Below are 13,089 nucleotides of genomic sequence, written 5' to 3' on the forward strand. Positions count from 1 at the left end.
GACAGAGGGTCTTTATATTAGAGGCAGAAGGATAAACACACAAGGTACAGTGTATCCAGATATAGTAGTACGAGATGGGGGAGCAAAAAAAGACCAAAAGTCATATATAGAAACGCACGTTGGGGCTGCGGTATGTGTTCCTGATCGAGGCACTGTGGGTATGAGCAACCTTTTACTTGATTCATGATTGTTTTTATGCCGGTATTTGGATTCAGCACATGGAAGGACAACTAGGTCCTAAATTTTGAAGCTATGTATATAGCATGTGTGTTTTTGGTACCAAGGCATTGTACAATATATGAATTTCTGGTTGTTTTTTTGCTCCCCCATCTTGTACTACTATATCTGGATACACTGTACCTTGTGTGTTTATCCTTCTATCTCTAATATAAAGACCCTCTGTCAGATATTGATTAATTTACTATAAATACTGAATTGTGTTGTAACTAATAAAATCTACTTATATTTTTTCATACAAAATTGTGGACTTGAACTCTGTGTATTAGGTGTTTTCTCACCAGGTTACAGTCTGCTCTGCAGAATTGGAGTTATCCTTCACTCTACTGTGACTTGGTGTAAGCTTCCTGCTATTCTAATCCCTTCTGGGACCAAGGCTTCCCGGAGTTTAGAACTTCCAGTATAGCCACCTCTCACTGTGTATTCCTCCTCTGGCAACTTGCAGCTTGGATCCTGTGTGAAGCTCAAGTTCCTTCTTGCACAATCCTTCACTGATCCTAGTTTGCTGCAGTCTTCCTGGGGAAAACACTCTACTGTTGGTTGTATAAACCCACACAGTCTCTCAGCTTACAACCCTGCTCTGAAAGCATGGATGGCCTAGGGGCTGACTCCCTGATTCTTCTTAGCTTTGCTCCTGGAGGAAGCGCATGTCATAGCTTCCAAGAGCGTTCTCCATTTTCTCCTTCTTCTTCTTCCCTGAAAGCAACAACTCTGCAACTCCCCCTCTCAGTTAAGGTATGTCTGCAAAGTTCTAAGCTTCAGACAAGTAAGGGAGTGAGGTAAATTGTATGTGTGTGTTGTGGTCTCTAGCAGAGAAAGCATAACTCCCATTGCTCACAAAACGTGTACAAAACAGTACATATTTAACCCTTTTGTGGTGGTAAAGACGCAGGGCCCCACAACAGCCTCACAAACATGGAGATATCATGCGCTGGTCAGGAGACTCGCTTCTAGTCCATGCATTGCTTTCTGAGGTTGGACAGATTTTAACAGAGGTCTGAATGAGTCATTAGTGTTTAAATCACTGCCTTCATTCTTCAAAAACTGAAATTTAAGGAAATCTGCTAATTAGGATCATCCTTGATGTGACCCCCTAAGGCTTAGTACACCATTATACCTACTGGTTTTGCTCACTGATGATTGACAGCCCCAGCTTACCTGGAGCAGTACTGTTTGCAGAGAAAGCTCAGCAAGACCCCCTTCACATGTGAGCATAAAAACACGATCTGTTTTGAAGAACCGTGTGCTTTTTTCAACATTCGTGTACATTTTTTCAATGTGTCATCCATTTACGTGTGCCATCCGTGTGTACGCGTGCCATCCGTATGACACGTACTGGAATGTAATGCATTCAAGAAATTACTGTTTTTTAAGTGTTAAAGATGTGCATAGATAATAGATACTTTAGATGGATGATAGATATATAGCTAATAGATAGATAGATAGATAGATAGCTTGTAGTGATTTCTATTAAGCCACTTAAATAAATAATTAACAAAAAAAATGACGTGGTATTCGCCTTGGTTTTGAAACCAAAGGTAAATCAGACAGTTGTGAGTGGATATCATCAGGCTGGGAAGGTAAACTGGTTATTGGGCCCTTTGCAGCCTAAAAATGCCAGCCCGCAGATGCCCCAGTTCTGGGCTGACTGCAGGCTGGTATTTTCAGGCTGAAAAAGGCCCAATTCTATGGACTTTTTAACCTGGTGCAATAAGCTCGCAGCTGTCTGCTTTATCTTTACTGGTTTCATAAAATAGCTAGGACCCCACATTGTTTTTTTCTTTTATGCATTAATATGACTCAATAGAAATCACTGAAAGCAGTGCAAGCTATCTATCTATCTATCTATCTATCTATCTATCTCTATCTATCTCTATCTCTCTCTATCTCACTCTATCTATCTCTCTCTCCACAGTATATATCACTTTTGCACATAATTTAAAAATCTGTAATTTCTATTCTGCATTCTGTTCTGGTACATCATGTCACATGGACGGCACACGAATGTCACACGGATGTCATCCATGTGTATACATGTTTTACACAGACCCATAGATTAATGGTGAAATGTTTATAAAGGTTATATTGCTTCCAAGGCTATGTGCTTAGTTTATACTGTCAGTGCAGTCTAACAAAGTCCCTTTAAATATCAGAACAACAAAATTTACATAATCTATTGTGAAATCACTCCTCAAAAGGTTGGAAAAATATATGTTTATTTTTCTGCTCATTAAACTGTTGTTCACATCAACAAAACCAATCTATAGTATTACAGAGATTTTGTATAGAAAATAAATGTTGCACCTACCTTTATGCTAAGACCTAATCCACCAACAGGATCTCTGTGAAGTGTAACAGTTCTGCGCTTTAAAAAATTGGAAAAAAATACAATTTAGGTAAATAGTTTGTATACAATAATTTACTTTCATCCAGAAAAAAAATATTAACAAGCTATTTCAAAGGGCAGAGCTTTAATTTTACATAGCTGGCTTTTATAACTTTTATAGACAAAAAAAGGAATGGCAAGTAAATTATTTATAAAAGTGCAATTTATTATTCATACAATAACATTAATAACTAAGCATTTGTGTGCGTTCAACAGGGTAATAAAAGTGATTTACGTGACACTTTTATTGTAGTAAATCTAACTGGGCATAGTTAAAAACAGTTCACAAGATATACTGTATACACATACAGACATTTTAAAAGAAGATCATTCTTCATATAACTTATAAATATTGTGGAAAAAAGAAAATAATATTACAGCATTTTAGCTTATTGGATATGCAGATGTAGCATAGAGGCATAGGCATGACACACATAGAGGCTTGGACTGGCTCCCAGGAGAATAGGTGAATCTCCTGGTGGGCCCTAAGTGCGGGTGAAGAACCCCAGCCTCCCACCTTTTTTTACAAGAGGAGTGCTTGGCCCAGTACACTTGGCAAACTATATACAGGTAGGCCACATGCCAAGGTATGAACATGTATCATCAAACTGCCATTTCTTGGATCCATGCTTATCAGGTGGATGAGGGTCCACCAATTCCACCCAACTGCATTGTTAATATACATCACTAGAGATATGACTATATGCGCAATGTAGTTATGCAGTTATCCTTTGACACTGTGGATCACCAGCTCCTCCTCACTATGCTCCGCTCTATAGGCCTCAAGGACACAGCCCTCTACTGGTTCTCCTCCTACCTCTCTGACCGCTCCTTCACTGTATCTTTTGCCGGCTCCTCTTCCTCTCCTCGTCCCCTTACTATCGGGGTCCCGCAGGGCTCAGTCCTAGGCCCCCTCCTCTTCTCTCCTTACACTGCCCCTATTGGACAAACAATCAGCAGATTTGGGTTCCAGTATCATCTCTATGCTGATGACACCTAATTATACACTTCTTCTCCTGATATCACCCCTACCCTAATTCAAAATACCAAGGATTGTCTGTCTGCTGTCTCTAACATCATATCCTCCCTCTATCTGAAACTAAATCTCTCCACAACTGAACTTCTTGTGTTTCTCCCCTCTACTAATCTCACTCTACCTAACATCGAAATAACTCAGGAGGGTTCAACCATAACTCCGAAGCAGCATGCACGCTGTCTTGGGGTCATATTCGACACCGAACTTTCCTTTACTCCCTGTATCCGATCACTCACTCGCTCTTGTCACCTGCATCTTAAAAACATCTCCAGAATCTGACCTTTTCTCACCTTTGATGTCATGATCCAGGACGGGATTTCGCTTTGACCCGTCCTGGTTAGACTATGGGTTAATTGTGCTGCCTCTCTCTGGCAGCAGGAGGCTATTTAGTGCTCACTGGACCTGGGTCCGGTGTCAGTTATACTCCTGCCCTCGGCTGAGTTAAGTGACCTTTTGTATACGTGTGCCTTGTGCCTGATATCTTGCTTGTTTGTTCGGTTGTGATCTGGTTCTGTCCCTGTTACGAGTTCTGCCTGACCCTCTTGTACTGCGCTACCTCTCGTGTATGACTCTCTGCTTGTGACCCGACTTCTCTCTGCTCGTCCCCTTGGTACCACGTCGCCCTCTTGTGTATGACCTTTGGCTCTGTCTGACTACCCGTCTGTTCGTCCCTCCTGTACCTCGTTCGCCCGTACTGTGTGTGACCTCTGTTTTGCCTGACTCTGAGTTGTTGTATGGTGTCCTGTCCTATCTGAATACAGGACGCTAAGCCCCGCCCCCTTGCAGTCACATGACCATAGGTCCCGTGCACATTATTCAGTTTTAGTGTCCGCAGGTCCTTTGCCTCTTTACCTTCCAGCGCTGACTGGACCCTGACACTATTATCCTGAAGCACGCATGGCCACCTCTGCTGCACACTCCACAGGTATCTTTTAGCACTGCTTCTGTTCTCAGGACACACGCACTGGCTCTAGGAGCGAGTGTAGTGCGGTGTCTCTGACATTATAACTGACCCATACCATTTTTTTTTTTTTTTCTCTGCTCCCATTCACTTGTGTGTGTGATGGATCCTGTGCACGCTCTTTCTGAGCAGGTTAAGCATCTGACGCAGATGTCTCAGAAACTCTTTGGAGAACAAAGAGTCCTGGCTCAGTCTCAGCAGCTGATCGCTGACACTGTGCAGGGGGTTCTTTCATTGGGGGATCGGGATATTACATTAATTTCCCCTGAGTCTCCAGTGAAGTTACCAGATACCTTTTCTGGAGATAAAAATGACTTCAGAGTTTTCAAGGAGGGCTGTAAGCTTTTTTTTTCCTTAAGACCACACTCTTCTGGGGATGAAAGTCAGAGAGTGGGGGTCATTATGTCTCTGTTAAGGGGAGCCCCCCAAGCTTGGGCTTTCTCCCTTCCTACCACGGCCCCTGAGCGTATGACTGTGGATGCATTTTTTGAGGCCCTGGGGCATATTTATGATGAGCCTGATCGGGTGCGTATGGCTGAGGACAGGCTGATGAATGTTTGCCAGGGGAAACACTCAGCCGAGTGGTTTTGCTCAGAGTTCAGACGCTGGGCTGCTGAGGTCTGCTGGAACGACGCTGCTCTCCGGGGGTTGTTCCGCAGAGGCCTGTCTGAGCATCTGTCTGAGCATCTGAAAGACGCCTTGGCTCTCCACCCCCCACCTGATGCCCTGGAGGAAGCTATGACACAGGCCGTCCGAATGGATCGCAGGTTACGGGCAAGGGGAGTGATACAAACCGAGACATCATTGTTCTCCCAAGGAAGGTGAGCCAGTTCTTCATTGAAAATCACGGCGATGGGAACCATCAACCTTAAGGAGGAAGAAAGGAGACAACGGCACGTGAGAAAATGCTGTGTTCACAGTGGCGAGTCTGGACATGGGAAAAAGGATTGCCCCTCCCGGCCACTAACCAACAAACGACTGAGCCCGGGTGATTATCGTGGAGGTCACCCAGGCTCTCAGGTACCCTTTGCTGCATTTTCTAAAATGTCATTCCAAGTGGAACTTTGTTGTGGGGGTGTCTCCACATCCACAACTGCCTTCGTGGATTGCGGTTCATCATTGAACTTTATTGACTCTGACTTGGTGGCCAGGTGTAAGTTAGGGACAGTTAGGTTGGAGACTCCGATTCACCTTGTTGCTATTGACAAAACACCACTGGGTAAGAATGACATTGTGTTTTGTACTGAAGAGTTTCTCCTTAAAGTGAGTTCCTTACATCAGGAACGTATTTCATGTTTTGTAATGAACAACCTGCCTGCGGGACTGGTGTTGGGGTTCCCCTGGTTACAGCTGCATAATCCTGTGATTAATTGGGAATCTCGGGATATTGTTAAATGGGGTCCCTATTGCTCTGAGAAATGTCTTGTTTCTGTGTCTGTGTCGTCCGTGGGTCTAGAAGGCATTCCGGAGTGCCTGATAGATTATACTGACGTTTTCTCCGAAAAAGAGGCTGAGGTTTTACCACCACACCGCCCATTTGATTGTGCCATTGACCTGGTTCCAGGTGCTAAATTGCCCAAAGCCCGCCTGTATAACCTCTCGGGTCCGGAACGGGCTGCGATGAAGGAATATATTTCTGAGAGCCTCCGTAAGGGACATATTCGTCCTTCTGTTTCTCCTGTGGCGGCAGGGTTCTTTTTTGTAAAAAAAAAAGACGGCGGTTTGCGCCCATGCCTCGATTTTCGTGAGTTAAATAAAATAACTGTGAGGAATACTTATCCCCTTCCACTTATTCCTGATTTATACAATCAGTTGTCCGGAGCTAAGTGGTTTTCGAAATTAGACCTACGGGGAGCGTATAACCTTATCCGAGTCCGGGATGGAGATGAATGGAAGACCGCCTTTCTCACTACTGAAGGGTTGTTTGAAAATTTGGTCATGCCCTTCGGCCTGACCAACGCTCCAGCGGTCTTCCAAAATTTCATAAATCATGTGTTCTCCGATTTGATTGGACGTTTTATGGTGGTGTATTTGGATGACATTTTAATCTACTCGCCTGATAAACAGACTCACATTGGTCATGTTCGGGCAGTTCTCCAAAGGCTCAGGGAGAACTGTCTGTTTGCTAAACTTGAAAAATGTTTATTTTTTGTTCAGGAACTGTCCTTTCTGGGGTTCATCGTGTCTGCTGAAGGGTATCGCATGGATCCTAATAAGGTGCAGGCCATTCTCGAGTGGGTTCAACCGTGTGATTTGAAGGGTCTGCAACGTTTCCTAGGGTTCGCTAATTATTATCGGAAATTTATAAGGGGGTTCTCACAGGTGGTTAAACCCCTCACAGACATGACTCAAAAGGGGGCCGATATCAAGAATTGGTCAACCGCAGCGGTAGCGGCATTTCAGTTTTTGAAAAAATGTTTCATGTCGGCCCCGGTTCTTATCCAACCGGACCCCTCTGAACCATTTATTGTTGAGGTAGACGCCTCAGAGGTGGGGGTGGGGGCGGTATTGTCCCAGGGACCCACCACTTTGACCAATTTAAGACCTTGCGACTTTTTCTCAAAGAAGTTCTCTCCGGCAGAGAGAAACTATGATGTGGGGAATCGGGAACTTCTTGCCGTAAAATTGGCTTTTGCAGAATGGAGGCATTTTTTGGAGGGGGCTGTCCATCCTATAACGGTAATCACGGACCACAAAAACCTAGCTTACATCGAGTCTGCTAAAAGGTTGACTCCCAGACAGGCTAGATGGTCACTTTTTTTTTCTCGATTCAACTTCTCGATCACTTTCCGACCAGGATCCAAGAATATCAGAGCGGATGCGTTGTCACGCAGTCTAGATCCGGTGTCCCCCCCGGAACCTCCATCCTCCATTCTTCAGCCTGGGGTGGTGGTGGCAGAGGTTTCTAATGTGTTGGAACGAGAGATTCGAGAAGCCCAGGCTCTTGCACCTCCAGCTAAGCCGGTGGATAAACTTTATGTGCCAGCTCAGTTTCGTCTCAAGGTCCTCCAGGAGTTCCATGACTCAGTTCTGGGTGGACATCCAGGGATCTCAGTGACCCGGAAGGCCATTGCTAGAATGTTCTGGTGGTCTTCTTTAGCCTCTGATGTTGGGGAGTATGTGTCTGCGTGTGAGGTTTGTGCCCGTGCGAAAACTCCCCATAACCGGCCGGCCGGGGAATTGGTACCACTGCCAATTCCTGAGAGACCATGGACTCATCTGTCCATGGATTTCATCACCAACCTTCCCCCTTCCAAGGGTAATACCGTGGTCTGGGTCGTAGTGGACAGGTTTAGTAAGCAGGCACATTTTGTACCTTTGGCAGCTCTACCTAATGCGGAAACATTTTCCAGATTGTTTGTGGAGCATGTGGTGCGGTTGCATGGGGTACCCCTGAATGTGGTGTCTGATAGGGGAGAGCAATTTGTGTCCAGATTTTGGAGAGCTTTTTGTAGGAGGTTGGGTATTAGTCTGTCCTTTTCATCCACCTACCATCCAGAGACTAATGGGCAGACTGAGCGGACCAATCAGTCTCTGGAGCAAATTCTGCGTTGTTTGACCTCAGCCCGACAGGATGATTGGTGTTCTGTGTTACCATTGGCTGAGTTTGCTTTTAACAACCGCACTAACCAGTCTATGGGTACATCTCCTTTTTTTTGCAATTATGGGTTTCATCCTCATTTTGGAGAATTTTCCCGCTTGAATTCTGGGTGTCCTGGGGCGGACGAGTCGATCCAGCGGTTGGGGTAGGTATGGCGGGAGGTCCAGAATAACATTACGAAGGCCCAGGACAAATTTAAATTTTTTGCGGACAAAAAACGATCCGTGGGTCCAGTGTTTCAGGTCGGGGATAAGGTATGGTTATCCACCAAAAATATAAGGCTCAAGGTCCCCTCTGCGAAGCTTGGACCCAAGTTTATAGGTCCCTATGTAATTACCGAAGCAGTTAACCCGGTGGCTTTTCGGTTGCAGCTCCCGCCATCTCTGTGGATCCCAAATGTTTTCCATAAGGCCCTTTTGAAACCTGTGAGGTCCAGTGGGGCGGGATCATCATCTTCCCCGACACCGGTTCTGGTAGATGGGCAGGCTGAGTACGAGGTGGAACGAATTGTCGACTCCAGGTTGGTCCGTCGCGCCCTTCAGTATTTGATACATTGGAAGGGCTACGGTCCTGAGGAACGCTCGTGGGTTCCTGCTCGATCAGTTCATGCGGATCGGTTGATCCGAGCCTTTCACGCCAAGTAACCTGAGAGACCTGGGGGTCCGGTGGCCCCCCATTGAGAGGAGGGTACTGTCATGATCCAGGACGGGATTTCGCTTTGACCCGTCCTGGTTAGACTAGGGGTTAATTGTGCTGCCTCTCTCTGGCAGCAGGAGGCTATTTAGTGCTCACTGGACCTGGGTCCGGTGTCAGTTATACTCCTGCCCTCGGCTGAGTTAAGTGACCTTTTGTATACGTGTGCCTTGTGCCTGATATCTTGCTTGTTTGTTCGGTTGTGATCTGGTTCTGTCCCTGTTACGAGTTCTGCCTGACCCTCTTGTACTGCGCTACCTCTCGTGTATGACTCTCTGCTTGTGACCCGACTTCTCTCTGCTCGTCCCCTTGGTACCACGTCGCCCTCTTGTGTATGACCTTTGGCTCTGTCTGACTACCCGTCTGTTCGTCCCTCCTGTACCTCGTTCGCCCGTACTGTGTGTGACCTCTGTTTTGCCTGACTCTGAGTTGTTGTATGGTGTCCTGTCCTATCTGAATACAGGACACTAAGCCCCGCCCCCTTGCAGTCACATGACCATAGGTCCCGTGTACATTATTCAGTTTTAGTGTCCGCAAGTCCTTTGCCTCTTTACCTTCCAGCGCTGACTGGACCCTGACACTATTATCCTGAAGCACGCATGGCCACCTCTGCTGCACACTCCACAGGTATCTTTTAGCACTGCTTCTGTTCTCAGGACACACGCACTGGCTCTAGGAGCGAGTGTAGTGCGGTGTCTCTGACATTTGAAACTGCTAAGACTCTTACTGTCGCTCTTATTTATTCTCATCTGGATTACTGCAACTCTCTTCTGATCAGTCTCTGCTGTGAATTCCCTTGCTCGGATTTCTGAGCCCAAGCTCCCTCTGCTCCCTCTGGTGGTCACTGAGAGTAGTGGAGCTGGCCAGGTTGATGGAAGTTCCCCACCTGACAACGATAAATGGGAACCTGGGATTACTGGCTGGGAGCATATAATTGAGCAGGCTGCACTTGGAGGTTGCTGGTGATTTTCCGCCTTGTGCATTAGGAGTTCTTTTGTCCCCTGCCTGATCTGCATGGTTCAGTTAAATGATTCTTTTGCTAATCGCTAATCCTTTGCATCTAATTTGGTTGTGCCTATTTTGCTTTCTGCTTTGTTGCTAGGGTTCAGCGTACTCCCTGCTGGGGGTAGCGCTGGACCCTGCTCCATATGTTATAGCTTGTGTCAGTTTGTTCAGTCCCCTGTTATGTTAGTATCTTTTGATTTGCTTCCAGTTTATACCAGGGTGCTGATCTAGCGGGGGTGAGGTTGTGTGGCCTCAGGTTTTTTGTATATCAGAAGTTTTGGATTTTTTCAGGGCTTTGTGTGTGATTGCAGACAGTATCTTTTCTGTCCTGTCCTGTCTAGACAGCTTGGGCCCCACCATTTGCTCAGTCTGTTTTCTACCTTTGTTTGTGTCTCATCTTGTCTCGCCGACAATATATGTTTGGGGGCTGTCTATTCCTTTGGGGATCTGCTCCGGGGAAGTTTAGATTTCACTTTTCTGACTTTAGGCTCAGTTAGTTCTCCGGCTGTGACGAAGCGTCTAGGGCATCATAGGAACGCTCCACGGCTACTGCTAGTTGTGTTGATAGGATCAGGGGTCAGCATTCCACTTAGTTGCCAACCTCTCTGGTTTTCTGGTGGCTTAGCCTGTTCCTGCCATCCTCCCCGGTGACCCATTCATAACAGAATCACCAGCCAAACCATAGACTCTAGGGTACTCAAAAGAAGGAAAGAATTGCAAGAAAAACAAAAAAAAAACCAAAGGTGTCAGAATTTTTTTATATATTTTTTCCTCTTTTACTCTGGGGCCGTAGGAGGATTTTTTCCTTAATGGAGACTAAGCAATTGTTCGATCGTGTTGAACAGCTCGCTGCTGAAGTGCGGGGAATTTCAGCCTATCTCGCTCAATCATCTGCTGCAAAGATCCCTACTCCTGATGTGTTTTCGGAGGATCAGTCAAAATTTTTGAATTTCCAGAATAACTGTAAACTATTTCTTGCTTTAAAGCCTAATTCATCAGGGAGCTCGGTGCAGCAGGTTAAAATTGTTATCTCCCTGCTGCACGGCGATCCCCAGGATTGGGCTTTTTCGCTGACACCTGGAGATCCTATTCTGGCTAATGTAGATGCGTTTTTTCAGGCCCTGGGGTTCTTGTATGATGAACCTAATGCTATTGATCAAGCTGAGAAAACCTTATTGGCATTGAACCAGGGTCAGGATGCCGCAGAGTTATATTGCCAGAAGTTCCAAAAGTGGGCGGTCCTTACTAAATGGAATGATGATGCCCTAGCAGCTCTCTTTTGGAAAGGTCTGGCAGAAACTGTAAAAGATGCTATGGTGGGATTTCCTGTCCCCTCTGGTCTTAACGACTCCATGTCATTAGCCATTCAAGTTGATCGACATTTACATGAACGTAAAAGTACGCGAGAGGCGGTGCTGTCTTTTGAACAAACCTCTGAACCCATGCAATGTGATAGGGTTTTGTCTAGTGCGCAACGTCAAGAGTTCAGAAGGCATAATAAGTTATGCTTCTTTTGTGGTGACGCCTCTCATGTTATTTCTGTCTGCCCTAAACGAGAAAAATGTTTTGATCATGCATTTGCGGTGGGCAGTGTAGAGCCTAAATTCCTGTTGGCAGTTACCTTGATCTGCTCCTTGTCTACATTTTCTGCTAAAGCCTTTGTTGATTCAGGAGCAGCCTTGAATCTGATGGATCTTGACTTTGCGAAACGTTGTGGTTTCTCCATGGTGCCCCTGAGAACCCCTATTCCCATGAGGGGGATTGATGCTACCCCTATGGCGGAGAATAAACCCCAGTTGTGGATCCAGGTAAAATGCGGGCCGCCCCGAATCATCAAAAGAATTGTAAGTTTTGGTGTTGCACAATTTGCATGATATTGTTGTGCTGGGTTTTCCTTGGTTGCAAGCCCAAAATCCTGTTTTGGATTGGAAATCTGTGTCTGTGGTGAGTTGGGGTTGTCAATGTGTTCTTAGTGACACTCCTGTTTTCTCCACCTCTCCCCAGTCTCAAGATGTTCCTGACTATTTGGCTGATTTTTCTGATGAATTTAGTGAGAGTAAGTCCATGTCTTTGCCTCCTCATAGGAGTTGAGAATGCGCAATTGAGTTAATGCCCGGTTGTAAATTTCCCAAGGGTCAGCTTTTCTACTTATCGGTACCTGAACATGATGCTATGTGATCTTATATCAAGGAATCATTGGAGAAGGGTCATATTAGACCATCCTCTTCACCTTAAGGTGCTGTTTTTTTTGTGGCCAAGAAAGATGGTTCATTAAGGCCTTGTATTGACTATCGTTCCCTTAACAAAATCACTGTTAAATATCAGTACCCGTTACCCCTGATTTCTGATTTATTTTCCAGAGTTAAAAGTGCCTGCTGGTTTACCAAGCTTGACCTCAGGGGGGCGTATAATCTTATTCGCATCAAGCACAGGGATGAATGGAAGACAGCGTTTAATACTCCGGAGGGACATTTTGAGTACTTGGTGATGCCTTTTGGGCTCACTAATGCCCCTTCCATCTTCCAATCTTTTATGAACGATATTTTCTGGGACCTTGTGGATAAGTTTTTGATCATTTACAGTGGGGAAAAAAAGTATTTAGTCAGTCAGCAATAGTGCAAGTTCCACCACTTAAAAAGATGAGAGGCGTCTGTAATTTACATCATAGGTAGACCTCAACTATGGGAGACAAACTGAGAAAAAAAAATCCAGAAAATCACATTGTCTGTTTTTTTTCATTTTATTTGCATATTATGGTGGAAAATAAGTATTTGGTCAGAAACAAAATTTCATCTCAATACTTTGTGATATATCCTTTGTTGGCAATGACAGAGGTCAAACGTTTTCTGTAAGTCTTCACAAGGTTGCCACACACTGTTGTTGGTATGTTGGCCCATTCCTCCATGCAGATCTCCTCTAGAGCAGTGATGTTTTTGGCTTTTCGCTTGGCAACACGGACTTTCAACTCCCTCCAAAGGTTTTCTATAGGGGTGAGATCTGGAGACTGGCTAGGCCACTCCAGGACCTTGAAATGCTTCTTACGAAGCCACTCCTTCATTGCCCTGGCGGTGTGCTTTGGATCATTGTCATGTTGAAAGACCCAGCCACGTTTCATCTTCAATGCCCTTGCTGATGGAAGGAGGTTTGCACTCAAAATCTCACGATACATG

At 45.3% G+C, this 13,089-nt stretch overlaps 1 protein-coding gene across 1 annotated transcript in view; it reads right to left on the reverse strand.

Annotated features, from left to right (window-relative positions):
* SNTG2 (syntrophin gamma 2) overlaps positions 1 to 13,089 on the reverse strand; it is a 977,025-nt gene that overhangs the window by 526,012 nt on the left and 437,924 nt on the right. Inside the window, exon 3 of the mRNA XM_073576436.1 lies at positions 2,546 to 2,602. Within this exon, the coding sequence (XP_073432537.1) occupies positions 2,546 to 2,602 (57 nt within the window). The remainder of the gene's footprint in view (positions 1 to 2,545; positions 2,603 to 13,089) is intronic.

Source organism: Dendrobates tinctorius, unplaced genomic scaffold (genome assembly GCF_039654945.1).
Source record: "Dendrobates tinctorius isolate UK_male_01 unplaced genomic scaffold, ASM3965494v1 ptg000049l, whole genome shotgun sequence".
NCBI classification, from domain to species: Eukaryota; Metazoa; Chordata; class Amphibia; order Anura; family Dendrobatidae; genus Dendrobates; species Dendrobates tinctorius.